This window comes from Ovis aries, chromosome 4 (assembly GCF_016772045.2).
Source record: "Ovis aries strain OAR_USU_Benz2616 breed Rambouillet chromosome 4, ARS-UI_Ramb_v3.0, whole genome shotgun sequence".
Lineage (NCBI taxonomy): Eukaryota > Metazoa > Chordata > Mammalia > Artiodactyla > Bovidae > Ovis > Ovis aries.
Genome location: NC_056057.1, coordinates 118,363,814 through 118,390,105, shown reverse-complemented (window position 1 = coordinate 118,390,105; position 26,292 = coordinate 118,363,814). Strand labels below are relative to the sequence as shown.

General features: G+C 52.3%; 1 protein-coding gene across 3 annotated transcripts in view; it reads right to left on the bottom strand.

Moving 5' to 3' along the window:
* The window catches only part of DPP6 (dipeptidyl peptidase like 6), a 980,810-nt gene that overhangs the window by 109,231 nt on the left and 845,287 nt on the right, over nt 1-26,292 (bottom strand). For all 3 annotated transcript variants that reach the window (XM_027969056.3, XM_027969054.3, XM_027969055.2), the window contains exon 8: nt 12,754-12,874. In XM_027969056.3, coding sequence (XP_027824857.2) covers nt 12,754-12,874 — 121 coding nt within the window. The remainder of the gene's footprint in view (nt 1-12,753; nt 12,875-26,292) is intronic.

The following is a 26,292-nucleotide window of genomic DNA, read 5'->3' as shown; positions in this document are numbered from 1 at the left end:
GTCGTGGCCTTGGGAGGAAGGCGCCGTGTTCTGGGGAGGGGCCCACCCGTCTGCAGGAGCCCGGGGTGGGGCAGATGCTGGAGACGCTGGGCCCCGGACTCCGCCTGGACTTGCTCGGGGGCTTGGAGCCATAAGTGTGCGCGGTAGAGACGTGGGCCTGCGTGTCTGCCCTCTGGCCGGTGCAGGAGTCACTTTGGGGCACCCTGACCCCACGACGGTGACGGAGAGACAGCCTCTCCCTCTGCTGGGAGACCGAGTAGGAAGATGCGACTGACCTGAGACCTACGGCCTGGATCTCCTTCCAGGCACCGGCCCTCATTCATGGGATCCATGACAAGGGCATGGCAACCCGCTCCAGTGTCCTTGCCTGGAGAATCCCATGGACAGAGGAGCCTGGCACGCTACAGTCCACAGGGTCGCAGAGACTCGGACATGACTGAGCGACTTAGCAGTAACAGTGACAAGGCCGCGTCTCCACGTCCAGGGGGCTCTGACGTGGAGAAGCTGAGCTGCCATCTCACCCCCGTCCCGCCCCCCAAACCTCCCCAAACCCAGCCCGAGCAAAGAGAAGAACTACACTGAAAACGCAGATTGTATAGAAAGAAAGGAAAAGGGGGTCCCGGGAAGGGAGGCAGGCCCCTCCCCGCAGAAAAGCAGATGAGAACCCCTGATGAGTCCCAGTGCACACGTGTCCTGCGGGGGGTGGGGGGCAGAATGGGGTGGAGGACAGGGCGCCCTGTGCTGGGCCCCCCACCCCGCTGTCTACAGTCGGGGCATTTTCCTTCTGACACCCACCCAGGAAAGCCAAGGACAGGCAGACAGCACATCGAAAAGTCACCTTGTATGCGTACAGACTTCACGCCATCACACTGAGCGCTCCCCCCCGACGTTTAAGTATGAAAACACAGCTGAGGGAGGTGGGCAGCGCTATCCGGTCCATGCCGTGATGCCTGCAGAGGAGCGAGAAAGAACTAAGCGCAAAGAGGTCAGGACGCGGGTTCAGTGGGATAGGTGGGGGCGGGACCCTGGCCTCTGGGCCCAGGAGATGTCTGGGGCACAGGCAAGCACCGGGCCTCACATGTCTTCCTTCAAGCATCTGCTGTCTGCCTCTCGGTGGAACACTAACGTTAACCAGACTCTCGACACTGCGGCAAAGGGTCTCAAGTCCTTACGAGATTTCAGGAAGCAAAAAAGACTAAAAGAAACTGGGGTGTCCGGGAGCGTCAAGATTTCAGCCAGCGACACCCGAGTCTCATTAAACTCCACAACCAAAAGATGGAGACGGGTCGGTCTCAATCCCACAGTTGATGCATAATTAAAGAGCTTTAAAAGCCTAACCACTGAGCATTGTATATTATTTAGCAGAGTCTCTCAGGATTAGGTAATTAATTATGAGAAACATTTCTCAAGACCAGCGGGAATTCGTCCCACACGCGGAGAGAATGTTTTCCCCTCAGAGTTCTCCTTTTCCTGATTTTTGCTTCACGCTGAATTAGAACAATCAGGGACCCACAAGGCCAAGGCAGGACTATGAAGGGCAGACTCGGCTTCTGACTCTCTGAGCCGGGGGCTTCCAGTAAACCCGACGGTGTCACACGATGGCCAGCTCCAGGGGGCCTGCCTGTCCTGGGGTCTCTCCCCTGCCGTCAGGGCCTGCTCAGTGGGAAACACAGCCGTTAATTTAAAGGACTACAAGGAGACGCGGAGAAGAGCGCTGATCACAGGCTCACGTGTCACTGACCAGCCTTTCACGGGAGACGAGACCTACCAGCTAGCGATTTGGCTGACGCCCCTCGGCTACCAGCCGTAAAGTGTGAAATAAGGTGAGTTTGCTTCCCACGTGGCGCTAGCGGTAAAGAACCCGCCTGCCAAGGCAGGAGACGCAGGAGATGCTGGTTCAATCGCCGGGTCCGGAAGATCCCCTGGAGGAGGAAATGGCCACCCACTCCAGTATTCTTGCCCGGAGAATCCCATGGACGGAGGAGCCTACAGTTCACAGGGCTGCAAAAAGTCGGACATGACTGAAGCGCATGACCACGCACGCAAGGTGAGTTTGCAACGACAAAATGTTACACCCCTAGCTGTCTCTTGAGCGGTCCAACGAGGGGGACACGGCGTTGCTACCTGCAGCGGCTCACTAATGTCTTTGCGACTGCTCGGGCAAGCCAAGCCGCCCTCACTCAGAGTCCACCCCCCTAACGCCCCCACGCCTGGCGTCTGGGGAATGGCAGCAGCAGCAGTCTTGCAACCACTACCCGCACCCCCCGGCTGCCCCTAAACCTGTTGCTCAGTCTTCTCACTGACCCTCAGGGGCCCCCCAACCCTGCAGGAGTTCCTCTCCTGCTGATTCCAGATCTAGGGTCTTCAGCCCCGCCGTGGAATCTGCAGGGTGGGGTCTCCACTGTGCAGGCCTCTCCCGCGTCTGGCTGGCTGCCAGCACCACGTCCTGGGCCCTGGTCCTGGCGACCGAGCGGTGAGCAGGGCAGCCCAGCAGAGTCACTTCTGGTCCGAGCACAGCGCCTCCGTCCCCACCCACTCTGGGCTGGGCGGGGCCTGCTGCCAGGCGGGAGGGCGGGGCCCGCAGCCTGCGCCCCTGGGGGAGCTCCGGGAGCAGACCCGCCCACCTCCGCCCCATGCAGGGCATGAGCGATTCTCCTGCTGTGAATCCTGGAGCGGGTGTTCGGTTTGCTTTGCTGACTTGTTTTCTTTTTTTTTGTTGTTAATTTTTATTTTTACTTTATTTTACTTTATAATACTGTATTGGTTTTGCCATACATTGACATGAATCCACCAAGGGTGTACATGCGTTCCCAAACATGAACCCCCCTCCCACCTCCCCTCCCCATAACATCTCTCTGGGTCATCCCCGTGCACCAGCCTCAAGCATCCTGTATCCTGCATCAGACATAGACTGGCGATTCGTTTATTACATGATAGTATACATATTTCAATGCCATTCTCCCAAATCATCCCACCCTCTCCCTCTCCCTCAGAGTCCAAAAGTCCACTCTACACATCTGTGTCTCTTTCCCTGTTTTGCATACAGGGCCATCATTGCCATCTTTCTAAATTCCATATATATGTGTTGGTATACTGTACTGGTGTTTTTCTTTCTGGCTTACTTCACTCTGTATAATCGGCTCCAGTTTCATCCATCTCATCAGAACTGATTCAAATGTATTCTTTTTAATGGCTGAGTAATACTCCATTGTGTATATGTACCACAGCTTTCCTATCCATTCGTCTGCTGATGGACATCTAGGTTGTTTCCATGTCCTGGCTATTATAAACAGTGCTGCGATGAACAGTGGGGTACATGTGTCTGTTTCAATTCTGGTTTCCTTGGTGTGTATGCCCAGCAGTGGGATTGTTGGGTCATAAGGCAGTTCTATTTGCAATTTTTAAAGGAATCTCCACACTGTTCTCCATAGTGGCTGTACTAGTTTGCATTCCCACCAACAGTGTAGGAGGGTTCCCTTTTCTCCACACCCTCTCCAGCATTTATTGCTTGCAGACTTTTGGATTGCAGACATTCTGACTGGTGGGAAGTGGTACCTCATTGTGGTTTTGATTTGCATTTCTCTAATAATGAGTGATGTTGAGCATCTTTTCATGTGTTTGTTAGCCATCCATATGTCTTCTTTGGAGAAATGTCTATTTCCACCAGAAAATTACTAGAGCTAATCAATGAATATAGTAAAGTTGCAGGATATAAAATCAACACACAGAAATCCCTTGCATTCCTATACACTAATAATGAGAAAGTAGAAAAAGAAAGAAAGGAAACAATTCCATTCACCATTGCAATGAAAAGAATAAATACTTAGGAATATATCTACCTAAAGAAACTAAAGGCCTATATATAGAAAACTTAGAGGACACTAATAGATGGAGAAATATACCATGTTCATGGATCAGAAGAATCAATATAGTGAAAATGAGTATACTACCCAAAGCAATCTACAAATTCAATGCAATCCCTATCAAGCTACCAGCGATATTTTTCACAGAACTAGAACAAATAATTTCAAGATTTGTATGGAAATACAAAAACCTCGAATAGCCAAAGCAATCTTGAGAAAGAAGAATGGAACTGGAGGAGTCAACTTGCCTGACTTCAGGCTCTACTACAAAGCCACAGTCATCAAGACAGTATGGTACTGGCACAAAGACAGAAATATAGATCAATGGAACAAAATAGAAAGCCCAGAGATAAATCCACACACATATGGACACCTTATCTTTGACAAAGGAGGCAAGAATATACAATGGAATAAAGACAATCTCTTTAACAAGTGGTGCTGGGAAAACTGGTCAACCACTTGTAAAAGAATGAAACTAGAACACTTTCTAACACCGCACACAAAAATAAACTCAAAATGGATTAAAGATCTAAATGTAAGACCAGAAACTATAAAACTCCTAGAGGAGAACATAGGCAAAACACTCTCTGACATAAATCACAGCAGGATCCTCTATGACCCACCCCCCAGAATACTGGAAATAAAAGCAAAATTAAACAAATGTTTTCTGTTTTTTAAGAAATTATTACTTGTTTGCCACACCACATGGCCTGCAGGATCTTAGTTTCCTGACCAGGGGTCGGACCTGGGCCTCCTGCAGTGGACACGTGATGTCTTCACTGCCGGGCTGCCGAGGAAGTCCCTGTGGGTTTGTTTTAGTTTCCCAACCTGACCTTGGCATCCTCTCCCGCTTCTCTGACTGGGTTTATTTCAGTACAGGGAGGACGTTGGGCTGCAAAGCACAGGTCAGGGCCCTACCCTCAGCGCTGAACTTGGGGGAAATTCCCGATCAGGGGTTCCAGCATTTGCTGATTTTGTCACCAGGCCCTGGCCCCTGCCCCGGCCTCCTGGGCCTGACGTCCTGGATAGAATGTCGCTCCTTCCTTGGCCGGCGCCGCGGTCTCACCCCAGCTCGGGCCACATCACCTTTCCAGTGGAGAGCCACCGGGGTGCCCCCGGAGATCCCCCAGGCTGACGCCCCATCCTCATGACTGGATGGTCCGTTCATCACACAGTTTCCATGGCAACTCTTGCCTGCATGCTTCTGGGAGGCAGGAAGATAACAGCAGTGACTACGGACCACAGCTATGGTCACCCCGGCACTCAGGGGGTGGGGGACCCAAGGAGCAAGATGAGGGAGATGACGGGCCAGGACGTCTCTGCGGGCTTCTCTCGGGAGAAATCCAGACCGCTTTCCAGACCCTTCCCCTGCACTCAGCTGCATGCTCTGGGGGTGCCATGCTCTGGGGGTGCCACACTCTGGGGGGCTCGGGTCTGACATTCACCTTACAAACACCTCTGCCCCTCTGTGGAAGACACTCATCCGACCCTGGGCACATGGCCATCTGAGATCCTGCCACGTCCGCCAGCAGCCGGGCGGGAGGTGGATCCTCATGGGACATTTCACAGCCTTGAGGTGACATGCTGTGATGACACGTCCTGCCATGCCCACATGGTTCCGCCTTGCTCGCACGGATATGCTGTCATCCAGCCTCACGCTAAATCTTTGGGGAATGTATCTGAGCTCTTCATTTTCAGACGATGAACCTGAAGGTCAGACGAGGTACCTGACTGCCTCAAGGGCACCGGTGGCAGCATGGCAGCTCAGGGACGCACCCGCAGGCCCTGGGGTCCTCACACCTACGCTGAGAAGCGCCTGGCGCAGAGCTGGGGGTGTCAGAGGTGTGAGCAGACCTTGCTGAGGTGATGGGTGGTCCGCTCACCCCTCGGGCACCCATCAGGCCTATTTTTAATCTGCAAGAAGTTCATGCAGCTTTTTATACATGATGGGCGTGTGGTGAGGAGGCCAAGTTGGAACCACTTACTGGCTGTGTGACCGCAGAGAAGTCACGCAACGCTTCTGAGCCCAAGTTTCTGTGGCTGCAGCAGGAAGCTCATTCCTGTTCAGTCGTGTTGGGCGCGCCATGGAAGAGGCAGTGGGTGAGAGTGAGCACGCCTGCCGCGGGCCAGCCCCGACTGGTAGTATTATTAGCGGGCGGTCTGGAGTGACACCCCCTCCTCGCCCCTCGGTCCTGAGTAAGGGGACTGTCTCCATTCCCAACACCTCTCCTGCCTCCTTTGGGGATAAAAAGAGTGAAGCTCATCGTCACAGTGAGATTAACTGTTCCTGAGGCTCTTCAGTGATCAGCCTGCTATTTTTGCTGAAGGAAGGGTGCAGGAGCTCTGATGGTAGTGGGAAAAAGGAGGTCAGCTGAGCTCCCTTGGGGGGAGTCTGGGACCCTGCACCTGAACCCTGGAGCTGGGGCCACATGGCGAGGACAGGGGAGCACGGCTGTGTGTAGGGACCGTCCCGGTGGGGAGGCGTGCGGGCAGGGGTAGGTGTGACAGGACTCGAAGGTGGAGAAGGAAGCAGAGGATCCAGGTGAGGCTGGACCGGCCCTGGGGTTGAGGGGAGCCTTGGGGGCCAGCTGGATGTGGCCTGGCTGGCAGCTTCTCCCCATGGGCCTGACAGTCTTACTCCCAGCCTTGGACCACTGTCCTTGCACTGACATTTACAGGGAAACAGGAGGACGTCTCACCGGGGGTCAGAGAGAGCACAGAAGCAACGAGCCAACACTGAGGCATCTTGTCCAGCCCCGCGCCAGACGCGAGGGTCCCCACTCAACAGCTGTGGCCTCTTCTGTATCTTTCTACAAGGTAAGAGCCCCTGCTGCCTGAGTCAAGGTCACCACTACTTCCATGGAGCTGGAGACGGGGCTACCCAGGAAGAATGCTCATTTCACTCCACACTCTGAAAGTGCTGACTTACTGGACTAGAGGTCTGCCGCCTGCCACCCGGCACTGCTGCTGCTCCAGGCAATGCCTCCCGGGTCGGGGGCTCCCCTGGAGGCTGGTTAAATTCCAGTATTCTCATCATCACCTTCATGCCCGTGTCCCTCTTCAGAAGTGAACTGCAATATGAATTTTTAACTATGTAGTGTCTACAAGCCACCCTGAAGCACACTCTTTACCGTGTGACACCACTGAGGTGCTCATGGGTAAACGGCTGTCAGGCGAGGGGGGCATGCCTCCAGCTCAGGGACGCTGATGCAGAGAGAAGGTTCCAGGGTGACGCTCGAATATGCACAGACATCCTCTCCAGGGGGAGCAGGAAGCCTGCACTTCCTACATAGACATATGGAGATAATAACTCACGAGTGAACAGCTCAGTGGTTCTCAACACTGATGCTGGAGGAGAATGGACCACGCATTTGCGCTTCTGGTGCTGATGATGCCAGACGAGAGAGGTGTGTACCTGCTATGTGACTAGTTTTGGAAAAGTGAAAGTGTCAGTCACTCGGCCATGTCCGAGTCTCTGCGACCCCATGGACTGTAGCCCGCCAGGCTCCTCTGTCCATGGGATTCTCCAGGCCAGAATATTGGAGTGAGTTGCCTTCTCCAGGGGATCTTCCCGACCCAGAGATCAAACCTCAGTCTCCTGCATTGCAGGCAGATTCTTTACCATCTGAGCCAGCAGAGAAGCCACTGGTTTTTTAAAATTCCAAGATAAAGAGTAACAGTAGCTTCAACAGCAACAGCTGTGGTTCACTAGTCCCAGGCGCTGTTCTAAGAATTGTAAACATATCAGTCCATTTAATTTCCATGATGACCTGAGGGAACCTAGATGGTCTTCACGCTTGTCTTGCAGATAAGAAAACAGACCCAAAGAGTTCAAATCTCATTCCAGTTCACGGTGCTTTTACGTGGTGAAGCTATGATTCAAAGGCAGGCACGGTGGCTGCAAAGACCCTGCCCTTCCCCCCCAGCTCTGCTGCTCACACACAGGGGGGCTTTGTAAAGCCCACCACAAGCTGCAGGAAATTTTCTGGGAGATTTCCTGGTCTGATCAAGATTTCCCATCAGGTAAATTGGAGAAGTAACCAACCACATCCAAAGAGCCTCAAGTCCACGGTCTGAATAAGAGCACGCAGAAGTGAACATGACTCTCAGTCCACTGAACTCCAGGCCGTGCAACTGTCTCTAAAACTATCAGTCCAGCCAGAACGAGGCTCCACGGGCGAGCCTACCCCTGGGATGCAGTCTGCTAATGACCGGATCCAGGTACTTCAGAGATGTCAGCATTGGAAGAATCAATCAAGAATGTAAATTCCGAGTGGCTCCATGAGCTTTGCAAAATATCAGGATCAAAACGTGTACAAGGTGGGGGGGGGTGTGTGGCTTAATAACAGTGCGAGAAGCATCAGAAATACTTTCTTGCTGATAAAAACCTGGTGTGCATGCCCTCTACCTGCATCTGACAGTCCCGGGCGAGGGCTGTCCGCTGGAACCTGCGGCCACAGTGGGCCCCACAGGCTTGACCCACTGATGACAAGCACAGAGCTCGGGCAGGGGACATGGGAGCTTAGGTATACAGCTCAGCACACACACACACACTGCTCACCAAGCATAGAATAAACCACAAGTTTAGTCCAAGACAAAGGCACATTCCATGGGAACTATGACTTAGAATTTCATTTTAGGGAATCTGGAAAGATTGGGGTGACCAGGATGATTCAGGAAGAATTCTTTACGGGAACATATTTCCCGTGGAAAGCACACTTTTCAAAACCACCCCAGGGAGCTCCACAGTTTGGTCATGACAACATTTCTTCCCGCGTGAGCCATTTCCCCAGTCAACTCCCTGTCTCCTGGAGAATCCACCTGCCGATGGAGGAGATGCAGGGGGCCTGGGTTCGACCCCTGGGTTGGGAAGATCCACTGGATGAGGGCATGGCAAGCCATTCCGTATTCTCGTCCGGGAAATCCCATGGACACAGAAGCCTGGTGGGCTATAGTCCACGGGGTTGCAAAGAGATATGACCGAGTGACTAAACAGCGCACGCGCGCGCGCGCGCGCACACACACACACACACACACACGCATATGACTGCCTCGGCAACAGAGGTACGGCTGTCTCATAAGATAGCAAAACAGGTAATGACTTAAAGTTTCATTATTGAAAAATTATTGGCCAAAACATCTGTGCTGTACGACTATGGTGGCAGCAGTGTCAGTCGCTCAGTTGTGTCTGACCTTTGCGACCCCATGGACCGGAGCCCTCCAGCCTCCTCTGTCCCTGGGATTCTCCAGGCAAGAATACTGAGTGGGTTGCCACTTCCTCCTCCAGGGGATCCTCCCGATTTGGATCAAACCCACGTCTCTTACGTCGTCTGCACCGGCAGCCAGCTTCTTTACCACTGCGCCACCTGGGAAGCCCCCACACCTGTGTCTATGACGGCAACGATCAAAATGGAAATAATATAAACAGTATCGACTGGAAAACACAAGCATCTCTGTAACACTGGAAACCACGAACCTTGCATAAAAATGTGGACAATCCAGCCCTTTGCTCATAAGCTTACATAGTAGGAGCTTTGCAGAATCACTAAGACTTGCATGAAAAGTACAAATTCTTAACAGAATCTCCCTTCCTGAGTTCTCTAAACTGAATACACCGTTAGTTTTTGGGTAACCAACTTCGAAGTGGAAGTGTTAGTTGTTCAGTCATGTCCAACTCTTTGCAAACTCGTGGACTGTAGGCTGCCAGGCTCCTCTGTCCATGGACTTCTCCAGGCAAGAATACTGGAGTGGGTTGCATTCCCTTCTCCAGGGGATCTTCCTGACCCACAGATCAAACCCAGGTCTCCCCCATTGCAGGCAGATTCTTTACCATCTAAACCACCAGGGAAGCCCAACTTGACCTTGGTAAACCTTGAAGGAGTTCTGGGACACTTTTAAGTCATCTTTAACCTCATATTAAAACCAAAATGCTATGTAACCGCATGACATTTGCCCAGAAGAATAAAATATGCACTTCGCTCATCAAGATAAGTGTGTGGCCGCCGTGAGGGCGGGAATCTGCAGAGTCAGTGAGGCTCACAGTCCGATGTCACAGATGGCCTTGAGGGAATGTTTCCCAGTGTGGGGGCTGCTTCAGTGAGTTAGGGGGATTCCCACGGAGTGCGTGTAAACCTCAGCTTGAGGGATGGGGGCTCCTGGCAGCCCCTGCATCTCCTCCTCTTCCTCAGCCCTTGATATTCTGAAACGTTCAACATGTTCAAAAGATCCTTTCTGGGAAACAAAACAAATCAATGTGGCATCTGACTGCCAACAAGCCTAAGGGCTGTGGAGTGGCTCAGGGTTTATGTAAGCTCTGCTTCTCAGAACTAACATCTCTGAGTGAGTCAGGCACCCTGCAAACGCTTTCAGGGTATTTTTTCCTCTAATCTTGCCCCCTACCGTTTTTTAAAAGGAGCATTTGGAGGTGAAGCAGTTAAGTCACAGATGAGAAAAAGGCAGCCTTCAGGGTTTACCTTCCCATTATTAAAAAGGAGCTGAGATTCCTTGCAGGCTCCAGGAGTCTAAGCATCAGTGTATATAACCTTCCAGGGAACAGCACTCAGCAGACTAAGCTCTACATCAACCATGATTGATTTAGAATATGAGGGCCCTGTTATCACACCCACACAACTCCCTGTAAATGCCCTAAAGAAACATTTCTTTTCAACCAGTTTGCTCAAGCAGAAGCTTACCCTGAATTGCAAGGCAATGAGTTGTTTTTTTTTTTTTTTAGGAAGATACTAAAAAAGATATTCTCAATTTCCTGGTGATGGAGTTTTAAAGAAGATTATTCCTAGAGCGGGTCGAGGCTCTTCCTACTGGGACCCCAGTGCCCCCTCCCCTTTCTGGGGGCCATGGGGTTATTGCCCTGATCCCTTTGCCACCTATAGGGCTGTCTGTCGCAGGACAGCAGAAGCGTGGTGGACACTGTCTGTTTCGTCCAGTGACATCCTCGGGTGCGCCCAATGAAACCTTAAGGTCGATTCTCCTGGGGCCTGGAGTGCAGCTCAGAACCAGACTCATGGCCACTCTGAGCAGTGGTGACCACAATGGAATAAACATGGGGCTTCCGGGGAGACCACAGGGAGGGGGACGGTTGTGATGAGCATTCCAGCATTCAGCCAGGAAGCCAGCTGCACAGAATCAGGACCATGGTGGCCTCTGGGAAGGGGGTTGGTAGGGAGGAACTTCTGAGATGAGGGAGTGTTCTGTGTCTTTTAAAGGATTTCCTTTCAGAAATTATTTTATTATTCTTACTGTTTATTTTTATTTTTTGGCTGTGCCACGTGGCATGCGGGATCTCAGTTCTCCAACCAGGGACTGAACCTGCACCCCTGGGCAGGGCAGAGTGCATCCTTAACCACTGGACCGCCAGGGAAATCCCACGTTCTACATCTTGATGGGGTTGCACAGTGCATGTTAGTAAGCCCATCGAACCGCGGCCTAGGAACTGTGCACTTAACTGTCAAAGACTTCCATCTCAATTTAAAAAATGGAAACTCAGTCACAGAACCTTGAGCCTCAGTGGCTTCAGTGCGATTCCAGTGGGAAGTGGGACTGAACATATATGTTTCTGCTCTATTCTTCAGGATATAAAAGCCGCTGCAACGCAGGGCCCAGATTAAGGGACTCACTGCACCAAAGAAAGATGAGATCTTCCGGGCTTGGTCACGCCCAGGCATCCCAGAGCCCCCGGTCCAGCCCAGCACGGTGGACTCCTGCTGTGATCATGGGCTTTCAGGCGGGAAGGTCGAGACGGGTACCAGCTGTCCATCAGCCTGGCGCCCGTCCATACCTGCATTTCCAGGAGGGGCAGTCCTGCAGCTGAACAGTGACACGCCCCCAGAGCATCTCCCCTGACCTCATGCCAACTCGGGCAGATGACCTACCCTCACCACCGCCTCCACAGTGAAACGTCTGTGACACGCTCATCTCAGAATGTGCTCTCGAGGGTGCCATGGATGGGGTGTCCGTGATCTCACAAAATCCACGTGGAGCTGAATCCCCGTGGTGATGTGTCTGGAGGTGGGGCCTTTGGAGCCTCCATGACGGGACAAGTGCTCCACCAGCAGGATTAAGGGGTCCAGAACTTTCTCCCTCCTCCCTTCTCCCCCCGCACCCCCATCCTGTGAGGACACAGAGAGAAGGCGGCCGTCTGCAAGCCAGGGTGAGAGCCTTCACCAGACATCAGCACCGCCGGAGCCCTGACCTCGGACCGTGTGAAACAGAGAGAAGGTGCTCAAGCCGCCCAGACTGTGGCCTCTTGGCTTCACAGCAGCCTGGACTATGGCAGGTGACATGAGGTGCTAACAGGCACCAAAGCACTTAGCGTGATGCCTGGTAGCTAGCAGCAATCAATACACGACCGTTAGCATCACAGCAAAGTTCTCATCAGCACGGAGACGGACGACAAATGCTTCAGAAGAGAGCTGCTCACTCGGATTTCAGAGATTCAGTAACGCCCACCGCCGGAGTCCACTGGCACCCAGTTGCAGGAAACGTCCAGTGAGGTGGATGGATGCACGCAGGCCAGCACGCCACCCTGACCCGGGGGGTTTACCCTCTGACGTCTTCCCCTGGCAGAACCAGGTGCTCTGCCTCTCGGAAAGGGAGCAGGGGACCTTGGAGTCTGGACCCTGCCTGTTCTGGAGTCACCCCCAGCATGGCACAGGCTGGTGGGTGCCCAGCACACCTGGCCACCAGGTGAGAGACCGACACTGCAGGCTCCAACCGGCCGCCTGCTGCTCCCCGGGACTCCACAGGCCCTCTGGAATTTAGCTGAAGCTCCAGAAACCGGAGCTTAATTGACAGAGTCCACATCACCACCACGAACCGCTGTGAAGCAGTGGCAGCCTCGACCACAGGAGCGGTGCCCCCGCCCCCCGCGTACCTTCGTACAGCCAGTCGCTGAGGCCATTGTAGATCACGCCTTCCTTCCCAGTGGAGACCACGCGGATGGCCTGCTTCCCGACGTGCGCGCAGTAGTAGATATTGTTTTCAAAGATAAATATCTAATTGGAAAGAGAAAAAAAGCACAGCATTAATCAAGGAAGCAGTTACAAACAGGGTGTTCTTAAAACCCCAAACCAGCCATTTGGTCGGCATTTTCCTGGTGCATTTATTGGACAGAACAAGAGTCTCAAGATCCCTTGGGGCTCACCTGCCTCCTATAGCATCTACACTGATGGTCAGTCAGAGCCTCAAACTACACACAGTTCACCCAATGCTGTCATTTACCACAACTGGACAATCGGTTGGATACCTTTGGGGGTGTTAACATCAAGTTGCACTGACTGTGTTAGCAATTATATTTTCCCTAGCAGTTATGAATGGGGGTGCTGGGAAACTGGAAACCTGAGACTTATTCACTCAACATTTACTAAAAACTACTCAGTGGACTTCCCTGGTGGCTCAATCGGTAAAGAATCTGCCTGCAGTGCAGGAGGCCTGGGCTCAGTCCCTGGGTTGGGAAGATCCCCTGGAGAAGGAAATGGCAACTCACTCCAGTATTCTTGCCTGGAGAATCCCATGGATGGAGGAGCCTGGTGGGCTGCAGTCCATGGGGTCGCAAAGAGTCGGGCACGACTGAGCGACTAAAACTTAGTGGGAGAAGTGGGCAGCAGAGGATGAGACGGTTAGCTAGCACCATGGACTCAATGGGCGTGAATCTGAGCATTAAATTCATATCTCCCACTAACTCTGGGAGATAGTGAAGGATAGGGAAGCCTGGATGTGCTGCAGTCCATGGGGCTGCAAAGAGTCGGACATGACCGAGTGACTAGACACCACCACCACTTAGTGGGCACCTGCTCTGTGCCAGTCCTGAGACAGCACGTTGACGTATTGTGGGAGGTATCGTGCACTTTATCCTACTTACAGTCTGGTAAAGAAGACAAACTTTTAACAGGAGAATGCTCTGATGGGGACAAGTGGAGACGTGGGGACATGTGACGGTACCACTAACTTAGGACGAAGGACAGGCCTGAGAAAGCGACTGAAAAGTATGTATTTTCTAATTGTGCTAAAACATGCTTGACATGAAGCCTGCCGCCTTGGCTACATTTCAGTGTACAGTCTGGTGGCATTAAATGCACTCACACTGTCATGCATCCGTCACCACCGCCATCTCCTGGCCTCCTGTCTTCCTGCAGAATGAAAGCCCCGCCCCCATAAAACACTAGCTGCACTCCCTGCCCGCAGCGCCCACCGCTCCACTTTCTGCCTCTTAGGCACCTGACGACTCCAGGGACCTCGTAGAACAGGAAAGCGCAGTGTGGGTGCTTCTGTGTGTGGCTCAGCTCACAGAGCAGGAGGTCCTCAAGCTTCACCTGGGTTGGAGCAAGGGCCAGTGCTCCAAGAAAGTGGGTTTTAGGCTGCGATCTGGACAGGGAGCAGGACGAGGAAAGGGGGCAGAGAAATGAGAAGACACGGGGCAAACAGCTTGTGAGAAACCAGAGGCAGGGCTGGGGGTGCAGAGGGAACTGGGCATGCGCTCCCAGTGACCAGAATCCTGGCAGGCACAGGACCCCAGGGGCAGCGGGAAGCCTTGGCTGAGGCTTGACAAGGGAGCGCCAGGGTTGGGGTGAGTCTTCTGCAGGTGAGCCCCAGGCCGTGAGGATGGATGCAGGGAGGATGGGCAGGCGTCAGCCTGTCACTGTGGGAGTGGGGATGGAGGCGGACCGGCAGGGATGGGAGGAGGACGCCCTGGGTGTGGCCAGTGCAGTCGTGGAGGAGGCAGAGAGGGCCTCCGGCTGCTGGCTGGGTGACCCGTGTGCGCACTGGGGTGCCCTGGGGGATATTACGGCTCTGAGCTTGGGTCAACTCCAAATTCTCTGGGGCTGGGGAGGAGGGCGGGCTAGGTCAGCAGCTCTCAAACTCGGCTGCGTATCAGAATGATCTGAGAAGCTCTGAAAACCCTACTGCCAGGTCCAGGAGCCCAGCCCAAGGATCAGAATCTAGGGGTGGGACCCTGGCATCAGCATTTTAAAGAAACACTCCAGGTGATTCCAGTTCAGTTCAGTTCAGTTGCTCAGTCGTGTCTGACTCTGCGACCCATGGACTGCAGCACGCCAGGCCTCCCTGTCCATCACCAACTTCCGGAGTTCACTCAGACTCACGTTCATCGAGTCGGTGATGCCATCCAGCCATCTCATCCTGTCGTCCCCTTCTCCTCCTGCCCCCAATCCCTCCTAACATCAGGGTCTTTTCCAATGAATCAACTCTTCACATGAGGTGGCCAAAGTATTGGAGTTTCAGTTTCAGCATCTGTCCTTCCAATGAACACCCAGGACTGATCTCCTTTAGGATGGACTGGTTGGATCTCCTTGGAGTCCAAGGGACTCTCAAGAGTCTTACCACAGTTCAAAAGCATCAATTCTTTGGCACTCAGCTTTCTTCACAGTCCAACTCTCACATCCATCCATGACTACTGGAAAAACCATAGCCTTGACTAGACGGACCTTTGTTGGCAAAGTAATGTCTCTGCTTTTCAATATGCTATCTAGGTTGGTCATGTGCAGCCAGATCTATGAAACAGCAGCCCAGGAAAAAAAATCCAATGTCTCCCGGAGCTCTTAAAGTATGAATGAGCCTGTTCACAAGGCCCTGGTCAGTTCTGTGTGTTTTCTGTGTCTAAATGCTCTGCCTTCCACCCCCAGCGGAAGCAAATCTCCAGCATCTATAGACGTGGAGCTACGTGGACCAAGAACAGGACTCAATCTTTTTTTTTTTTTTAAATAATTCTAAAAAATATATTATCAGTGTCATTGACAAGGCCAGTGAGAGGGTGTTTTGCAAGCATAGGAAACAGTGCAAATATTGACATTTTAAACAGAATTATGCCAAAAGGGCAGTTCCCACAGACGGTTCTCACGGAAGGATGGAGCTGAAAACTTTTCAAGTATCAGCTTCCTGCTCAGGCCTCCTGCCTCTTAAACATTCACTTCAACCAGAAATGAGCTGGAAAACTTCCAGACACAAGTACACATCCTCATTTAATTTCTGCAGCTGTTCTTACGAGTTTGCCGAAGGGTAAAGATGTATTATGAAATTTTAACTTCTTTTTATGAGTTCTAAGCCTAACAATCCATTTTTGAATCAAGTCAGACCATAGCCAATTAATATTCTGAATAAGTAAAATTTGCTATGATAGATATTAAATCCATTTTCACGCTGGCTGCATTTTTAATGGAAGGAAAACAAAAGGGAACAAGTTGCAGGGAACAACACGTTTTGCTTTGAAGATGTTCATGTTTACAACGGGAGTCTGGGTTCTACAGAACTTCAGTTGTCTCCAGGCCCCGCAAGGGTGTCTGCACCCTGTGCTCCAGGAGCACCACAGACCTGCTGTGGGACTGGGCCAGGGCTGGACTCCCAGAGACCCCTTTATCTGTCACTGGAGATGAAGGCATGGGCTTCCTGGCTGGCTCAGTGGTAAGGAATCCACCTGCCAATGCAGGAGACACGGGTTCACTCCCTGGGGCAGGACGATGCCCTGGAAGAGGACACGGGAACCCACTCCGGTCTTCTTGCCTGGGAAATTCCATGCACGGAGGAGCCTGGCGGGCTACTGTCAGGGGCTGCAAAAGAGTCGGGCACAACTGAAGCAACTGAACAGCAATGAGACAAACGCAGAGCCCGGCCTTAGGGTGGGCACGAGGCTGAGTGAGCTGGCAGCTGCAGGGCACTGAGGACAGTGCCCAGCACGGCAGGGCTCATAACACACCCCTAGTCTCGCTGTGGTGACTCTCATCGTGACAAAGTTTTATTCTGCCTGGAGGGATTAGAAGAGGATTCCTGGGGGAAGTGGCCAGGAAGAACCAGGAAGAACACCCACATGGAGCCAAAAAGGGCTGCGAGGAGTCCCGTGCGGGGCTACACCCAGGAGCAGCTGTTGACTAACGGCCCCTGTCCACACCCTGCCGAGCCAAACTGGTGCCAGCCTGGTGCCAGGCGTGTGAGTCGACCTGTCTCCTTGGCAGATACAAGAGTCCCTGAGGGTGTTTCTGAGCAGCCATCAGGCTCCTGGAACAGCCCATGTTGCCTGGTTCAGGTCAGGAGACACCGCTGGTGGCGGGACTCCTGGGTCTCCACTGAAGCGCAGTTGTTACGCAACAGTGACAAGAAGGATGTTCGCCAACACCCACGAGAGGGTGAGTACAATACTGCTGGGATTATTTTTTTGAAAAGCAAACTGGCTGGTGGGAAATCACACATCAGTTTGGCCGACCATGAGGTGGAAACCGGAACAGCAAATGCCGCCGACCTCTGACTGTGCACAGTCAGCATTACCTCAGTGTATACGGGAAGAGTCAAAACTCACAACCCTGTAGACCACACAGACAATGGCATATCACACAGACACAGTGTATCACACAGACACACGGCGTATCACACAGACACAGCGTACCACACAGACACGCGGTGTATGACTATTTTCGATAAAATAGACTGGTATTTTATTTCCTTCTAGATGAGAGAGAACGCGAGAGGGTTGGTGGGTGGGGTATAAAATTTAGTTTTAATAAAGCTCAAGTTATATAACATATGGTTTTGCACAATGTTTGACAATCTGTATCAGAAGTGCTTTTCCATGTCATTAAGCACGCTCTGAGACATGCCTTTTAGGAGATACACCGTAGCTTATTTCATTACGTTCCTGCTGTTTGACATCTATTCTGGTTTTTATCACAATGAAAATGCTTTCGTCTCAGGCCTTGGCGGGACCTCTGCCGTTTCCCAAGGATAAAGTCCCATGAGTAGAAACCATGCCTCATGCTCCTTGTGCAACTAAAAAAAAATGGGAGGAGGAGACGAACGGGTGGGCCAGAGCACCGCATGAAGTGCTGGCCACACAGAAGCGTGCATACCAAGAACAAAAGGAAATCTGCTAACACTGTGAATTGTTTATCAGATTTTCAGACTGAACAGTGACACCCAAAGTTGCTTGGGAGGCCCTGTGCTTTCCTGGTGGGGGCAGAGGTTGGCTGCACCCACAGTCAGAAAACCACGTCAAGAGAGACTTTTCTTGAGTAGATAATGTGAGAAAGATGCTGGACAGAACGTATAGCCTTCTCAAACGGTGTCTACAGAACCTGACGCCGGTGGGAAGCTGTAGCCTCTGATCTAAAGGGGAACGATAGAGGTATACGTATGTAGACGTGTGCTGTCTCCTGGGCCAACACGCCAAGGTGCTGAGAATCGCTCTCCGATCACCAAGCTCATTTTGGGAACTGAGCAACTCTCTCCTTCCTCTGTTTGCTCTCCGAGCCCCTGCTTTGGCCATTCTACTGCTCGGCTGGGCGCGGAAGTGACCATGTTCCTCTAGTTGGTGTCTGAGTCTGGAAATGCACTGATGGCGGGGGTGGCGGCGGCAATGCTGTTGAATCAGTGAGGGTTTTCCAGACTCTAGCGGCTCCTGTCCAATACAGGAGCATCACCATCAACCCCACAGACGTGCGTGTGAGCACCTCCAAAGAGCCGGGCAGGGCGCTGGGCGCTGGCTCTCCAAGCTCTCGTCTGACTGGTGCTGGGGCCACAACTATGCTGTGTGAACGGCTCACGTTCCCAGTCCACCCATCGCCCCAGATGCAGCACACCTGGCTCTCAGGTTGGTTCCTGCCCAGGCGGCGGTGGGACCTGGCAAAATTCACACAATTGTCCTGCCTTCGGACTTTCTCACTTGTGAAATACAGATAATCATACCTGCCGCATCAGCCTTGTGGTGCTATCGGGAGGATAAAATGGGAGACAATTGTGCTGCAGAAATGCTGCAGAAAAACTTGAGGGTTTTAAAGCACATTCAGAGGAAATGCTCTGTTAGCATAATAACTATCGTCAGCCCGTCCAGTCCTTGCTGCTAGGATACCGATCAAATAACGGAGTCCTTTCAGCTTCTCACGTCGGCACTGCCCCTCCCAGCCTTTCCTCCAGAAATCAGTGCAACACAGTGCGTCACACTTCGCCGAAGCAAAACAACACGGATTTAACACCAAAGAGCAGAGTTCAGTGCCAAGAAAGAGAAAGCCTTACACACTATCTAAAACCATCCTTCTCACTAGAAAGTGCTCCCCTTGCTCATCCTTTCAAATGTCAACCACAGTCTAGGAGAAGCACCTGAAACATCACCATAGAGACCCTGCCCTCAGCGCAAACGGTGGAGGAAAAGCGTGCTTTTCAGAGTCGGGCCCCGGGAAGAGCGCTCAGGATCTCTCCCACTGCTGAACTCGCCCTCTAACCGGCAGAGCTCAGAGGTGCTGTTTTCCCAAAGCTGAGGGAAAAGCCTCAAAATGAAATTATGCTCCGGTGCAGCTGATGGCTGTGCTCAGTCCCCTGGGACATGGGAGCTGAGCAAATTCACAGCGACCACGGGGACAAGGCTCAGGGGCAGGGGCAGGGGCACCTGCCTAGCCCCCTCTCCTCCCCGCAGGCTTCTGAGTCGTGGGGCTGCCTGTGGATGGGCTGGTTGGCCTCCCGAAATGCCAGGCTAGGGAGTGCTGGGAGGAAGTGTGGGAAGGCACTTCCTGCACCAGGGACAGGGCGCCTGGGCACAGGGTCATGCAGGGCTTCCGAACAAGGACATGGAGGGTGGGCAGCGGCTCGTCAACCCCGAAGGTGCCAAGCCCATCATGGGATCCGCCTCTGCAGGCCTCCTACCCGCTGCTGCCTGTGGCCCGCAGCTCAGCCCCTGCTGGAGAACTGGTGCTACCCACGGCCGTGCCTGGCTCACGGGGGCAGGAACTCTTGGTACCCCCGGGAAAGGCCCCCTGGAATCACTCGCTATCTGGGGTCAGCGTCTACCACGGAGCAAGTCGCCTTTCTTTAGAGGATTTGGACGGTAAGGACCTTCAAAGCCACAAGAGGGCCTCTCTCAGGGGCTTCGGGGCCGCTGGCAGCTCCTGGAGGAGCCCCCACCCTCCTTGGGGGCACCGCCTCCTGGGCCGAGCTGTGCACCCCTCAGCGGCGCTGAGGTCACCGTTACGAGTGTGGCTGCCCCGCAGACACAGCTCATCCTTTCAACAAAAGGAGGGTTTCCCGGTCACCAGACCTGGGAGAGTGTTTGCCTCTTTGTATAGAGGAAGAGCAGTATTTGTCAGTCCCCTGTGGTGGGGACATATATAAAGATGCCCACTCAACTTTTTCAAATTTAATATGCACAAATTATTCACATTTCAATCTTACCAAAATTCAAACATATTAAAATTTATGGTGTGTCAACGTTAAAATTGTAACCTATTATGCTTTCTTGGAGGTAAGTGAAAAAGTGTTGATTTTACAGTAGGTATTCATTTATATTTGATGAATCTGGGGAGCGGCATTTGATATGCCATTCTATGCACTGTTCAAAGTGCTTTATATATATTAACTTTTCTGAAGGAATTCTTTTGGTGGTAACCGCTCTACTTCCTGGGTTGGGAAGATCCCCTGGAGAAGGGATAAGCCACCCACTCCAGTATTCTTGGGCTTCCCTTATGGCTCAGCTGGTAAAGAATCCACCTGCAATGCGGGAGACCTGGGTTCGATCCCAGGGTTGGGTAGATCACCTTGGAGAAGGGAAAGGCTACCCGCTCCAGTATTCTGGCCTGGAGATTCCATGGACTGCATAGTCCAGGGGGGTCGCAAAGAGTCGGACACGAATGAGAGACTTTCACTCCTCACCTCTCCTTCCAGCACTTTTTAAAATTTATTTTTAATTGGAGGGAATACTTGCTTCTGTCTTACTCTAGGATGCTCTGGCTGAGCACTTGGCGGAGATCTCCATGCTCCGCCGGCCCAGGTTGAAGCCGTCCCTCCCCCACAATCTGCGGCTCTGGCCTGCCCGTGAGCACCACCTTCTGCCCTGGACACCAGCTGGGACATGTGGCGCGTGCCTGTGTGCCCTGCGAGCCCTCCCTCCACACCCCCCCCCCCAACACCTGGCCTCGGCGACGCTGGGTGTGGGCTCGGTCCAGGTCATCCCTCAGCGTCTCCCTGACAGAGTTATGAAGTTAATGGGTTCTGGTGCTGGAAGGCCCAGGGATTACTGATCTACCTGGTCCCATAGAATATGTCTTTTCACGGTGAGAGAGAGTGAAACACCCACCCAGAGGGAAGTGGAGCTAAAGAGAAGCGAAGGCAAAGGGAATGCAGGAAAGGGAGGGAGAGGGGACGCGTGCATGCTCTGAGGGTCTACTCTGGCTCTTGGGTACAGCTGTGCCTGGTGCCAAACCTGTGTCTGCCCATCCTTCGCGAGTAAGAGTCTCTTTTTTGTTGATTCCATTTTAAGTGTGAGTTCTGTCTCTTGTAACGGACAAACCCCAGTGAATGCACACTCTTCTTTCACCAGTTACTGTGTGTCTGTGATCCGCCTTCTCCCTCTGAGCTCTCTCCTGTGCCAGGTGTTACAAATGATGATGAGGTCTTTGCCCCCCAACAGCTCCAGGTTCAGGCACATCCTCATCTACGCTTAAAAAGAGATGCACAAAACCACGGCAGATAATGAACACTAGTTCCCATGCCGCACCCAGTGATCAGCGCTTTGGTTTCTGGAGATCTCCTCCTTACATTTTCCAAGTGATAGCTCCAAGAGAGTAATTTTTTCTGGCTCACTGAAGGAGACGGCTGATGCAATCCAGAGATCCACAGACCTCTCAGAGGCTGGCAGGCACAGAGATGAGGATAAATCAACAGAAGCAAAGATGAGAGGGCGGGTGGTCTGGGGTGGATAGAGCAGTGATGTGGTCATCAGAGGTCACTCCGGACACTCCCCACACAGCCTGCCCCAGGCTGGAGTCCAGATTGGGTCACACCCACCCGGGTACGTGATGAAGTGCCTGCTGCTCTCAAATTCCCAAAACGCCCACTGGAAAAAACAGCAACTGCCACAACCAAGGCAGGTGGGAAACTCAAGGGGAACCAGACTGGCTGGCACTGGACTGTGCCCAGGGGAAGGCCGGGGCTCCAAGCTGACCAGGGCACTAGACTCAGCCTCTGGCTAGCAGCACTGGGGCCCCTCTGCTGGTGGTAGGCAGGAGGAAAGAGGTTGGAAGCCCATTCCGTGGACAAACCTGCAAAGTCAGATAGGAAGAAGACGCTGGGAAGTGGGCCTGACTCAGTGACTCTCAATACAAGTGAATTCACCCAGCCCAGTGATCGCTTAGAGGACCAGAGATAACTCTGCTGAGAAGGAAGAGCCACCGCCTCCGGGTCATGTGGGGAGAGGGAGGCAAATGCACACGGGTGGGGAGGTTTCCGAGGACAGGTGATGCTGGATGGTGGGGACGAGGGTAAAGGGTCAAGGACGTGTCTGAGCACCTGGGTAGAGGTGGGACCTGCTCTCCAGTGGGGGGTGGCCCCTGAGCACCTGCTCACCTGGAGAACCCGAGCGGGCCGAGGGGACGTGAAGATGTGGTGGGGCACCCGCCTGCCCCAAGGAAGTGGCCTCACTCGTCCTGCTCAAGGGCAGCGTGTCTACAAGTCAATGCAGAACCGTCCCCTTGAAGTTTCACTTCGAGAACTGAACAGCGCTCTGGTACTGGCCTTCGAACAAGCCTGCATCAGCCCAAGCCATCCACACACGACCACGGGACCCCCCCAAAGCATCATGCTTTCTCTCCCCGTCAGCCTCAAGAATGCTTGGCTCAGCCTGAGTCTCAGACTCTGACACCCTCTCTGGTCTCTCTGCAGCACGTGGCACTTTCCTTCAGAAAGATGACGCTGGCTCATCGCTCTCTGAGCGGTGTGTGGAGCGTTTACCAAAACTCCCGTTACTAAATTCATCTTATACTGTCTCCCCACACAATTATAATCTCCAAGAAGATGGAGACTGCACTTGTGCCCGCTTTGATGCCCACATCAATGCCTGCAGAGACCTGATGCTAATTATTTGCTGATTCACGATTCCAAAAATACCCACTGCTACTAGCTGAGGGCTCCTTGTGTGCTTGGCACTGACAGACGCTCACCCACATTTGGTTTATTTCATAATTGCCAACAAAGGTCTGTACAGTCAAAGTTTTGGTTTTTCCAGTAGTCATGTATGGATGTTGGACCACAAAGAAGGCTGAGTGCTGAAGAATTGATGCTTTTGAACTGTGGTGCTGGACAAGACTCTTGAGAGTCCCGTGGACTGCAAGGAGATCAAACCAGCCAATCCTAAAGGAAATCAACCTTGAATATTCATTGGAAAGGTTGATGCTGAAGCTGAAGCTCCAATACTTTGACCACCTGATGCAAAGAACTGACTCAGAACTGGAAAAGACCCTGATGCTGGGGAAGATTGAAGGCAAAAGGAGAAGAGGACAGCAGAGGATGAGATGGTTGGATGGCATCACCGACTCAATGAACACGAACCCTTGGGCAAGCTCCGGGAGACACTGAAGGACAGAGAAGGCTGGTGTGCTGCAGTCCATGGGGTCAGAGAGTCGGACATGACTGAGAGGCTGAACAACGCAGAGCCCTCTCTTGTCCTCAGTGTGGCCCTCATTGTCCACTTTGGCAGAGAAGATGTTATTCCAGTTTTTTAGAAATGAGATGCAGGCTCGGAGAGGCGAAGCTTTGACCCGAGGTCACAGTGCTCACGACAGAATTAGAAACGGACTGCTTAACCCACATGCCTGTGACTCTGGGGCTGGCGGTGCCAGCAGCCTGCAGAACCAGCTGGAACCGCGAATTCTCAGGCGCCTCCCCAGGCCAGCTGGGTTTTAGTGAGCTCTCTGGATGGTGACTGATATCAGTGGAAAATCATAAGCGATTTCCAGCAGCTGTGCTGGTGAGGACAGCCTGCTGGTGAGGATGGCTGACCCACTTCATGGGAGGGGTCTGAACGAAAACACAAAGGCTGAGAACTGAAAACTCTGCAAGCACTAAGGGATGACAAGTGTACTGACTGGCAGAAAGCAGGCACTCTCTCAATCTTTTTATGCTGCAGTTAAATTCAAGCCTCATTGGTTGCCAAGCGCAGGCTTCTGACTCCGAAGAAGTCAAAGGATTCTGCAGTACTTTCCTAAGGGGATGGAAAAGGACACTGTGTTTTCTTGGTACGTTTCTGGGCCTTTTTGCGTAGAGTCCAAACATGAGGCCGGCAATGCTGCCCCTGAAACGTCATTCAGACCTTGCTGGTGGGATCACCTGGGTGGGAGCAGGTGCGTGAGGTGTGCAGGGTCCGCTCTGAGGGGACGCCGAGGCCTCTAACACCGCTGCAGACACGCCACAGACATGCCAGCTCACCCCGCTCGGACACGTCCTCTCTGATTCCCGGGGTGATGGGTCTTAGAACTTTCTTCTTCTCCAAGGCAATGAGATAAACAGCCAGCCTTCTCTTCAGCCGCTAGGGGCTCATTATCTGGTCTGTAGATTACTGGAGGTCTTTGCAGCTCTTCTTTTCTCTGGCTGTTCACCTCCTAGCCTATTACTGCTCATCAGATAGTGGGAGTCGGGGTCTGGCTCAGAAGCCCACTGTCCTCCGCACTGATGCTCAGAGGCGTCTGCCGTGGCTCTGCTGGGACCAGCTCTGGCTACACTGTTAAGCGCTGACTTCTGCGACCTGTGGAGCTCTCATCAGTGACCTTTTCTATTATTTACACACCAAGGCAATAAAAGATAAAACAGACCCAGAATCAAACCAGAAAATTCACAAGAAAGATGCCATGACTATTAATTTATGGAAAATAATCAACTACCAAACACATACTAATTTATCAAGGTATATAAATACATACATGCTGATTTAAGTAGGTATGCAATTGAATTATATTAGCAAAGATTTTTGAAAATTCATAAGATTCAACAATATTTTTAATGATAAAGCCTGCTGCTTTATGCAGTAAATATGACTGATTAAGCACACCATAAACAATTTGTAAATATGTATCAAGAGCCTTAAAAAAGCATGTAATACTTCAGTTAGAAAAATCAATTGGCAAAAAAAATAAAAAAATAAAAAACACAAAACGCCCATTGTTTTGACTCAGTAATTCCTCATTAGGAGCATTAGGCCTAAAGATAGTGCACTGTATCAGCTGTAATACTACGTGCTGTGCTCAGTCGCGCAGCCACGTCCGACTCTTTGGGACCCTGTGGACTGTAGCCCCCCAGGCTCCTCTGTCCATGGGATTCTCCAGGCAGGAATACTGGAGTGGGTAGCCTATCCCTTCTCCATCGGATCTTCCCGACCCAGGGGTTGACCCAGGGTCTCCTGCATTGCAGGCGGATTCTTTACCAGCTGAGCTCCCAGGGAAGCCCAGGGATACTATATATATTGTAAATAGTCTAGATGTCCACAGAAAAGTGATTTAATTTTTATAAATCCATTCTATGAACTGTTATGTAACTCTTAAAAATTATGTTTAGGACAAGTATTTAATTGTATGAAATGCTAACTGAATCATACTAGGCACAAGTTGAGATATATACAACTAATTATTATAACTATAAAATAATACTAATTATTATAACTATATTATTATTACAACTATAAGGTTTCCACTCTGGGAAACAAGATTAAGAGAACACTAAAATATCAATAGTAACTGTCTGTGGATACTGGATCTGCTGGTCCTTCTATAAGACATTTTCCCCCGGCTTTCCACATATTTTTACTTTCTATATTTTGTATTATTTTTACAGTAGGGAAATAATAAAAATTAAGCAACTACCTAAAATGGTCCGGGCACCAGTCCTGGGAAGTGGGGATGAAACACTGAAGGTGAAGCATCCCAGCTGCCACAGGTGCCACGTGGTTGCCGCTCAGCAGCTCAGGTGTGTCCGACTCTGTGCGACCCCACGGAGCACAGCAAGCCAGGCTTCCCTGTCCATCACCGACTCCCGGAGCTTGCTCAAACTCATGTCCATCGAGTTGGTGATGCTATCTAACGTTTTCATCCTCGGCATCATATGTGATGGGAAAGGATCTGGAAACAAGTGTTCAGCACACGAGGTGGGTACCGGCAGATCTGGGGAGTAGCGGGGAGCCAGTAGGGCGTGGAATCCTAGCCTGGGCTCCAAGGACCCCAGAGAGGACCCCTGCTCACCTCAACCCTCCCTGTGTCTTTCACGGCTGCCTATCTGAAAAGGGTCCCTGTGTCCATGGACAGCTCGCACCCCAGAGACGGGTGAGCCTTCCAGCTCCAGGCGTGGGCTCTGCCTTCCAGGCCCAGAGCGAACCTGGTGCCTGGGTCACTGCTGCCTGAGAGACTCGGTGTCTTCCCACCCCCACGGCAGGCCAGCTCATCCTGACTGTGGGCTCCGTCCCACGAAGACCCAGGCTGAGGCTGGAGGGGTCAGATGGGGCGGCCCCGAGTCTGTGCTGGGTAGTCCGGCCTGGCCTTCATGGTGGGCGCAGCTCTGGTGCAGACTCTGACCACCGAAGGCCACGGGCATCTCTGCAGGCGCCTGGCTGGGAGGAGGCCAGGCCAGGGCCGTGGGGGGCGGCAAGCTTCTGGGGGGCACGTGG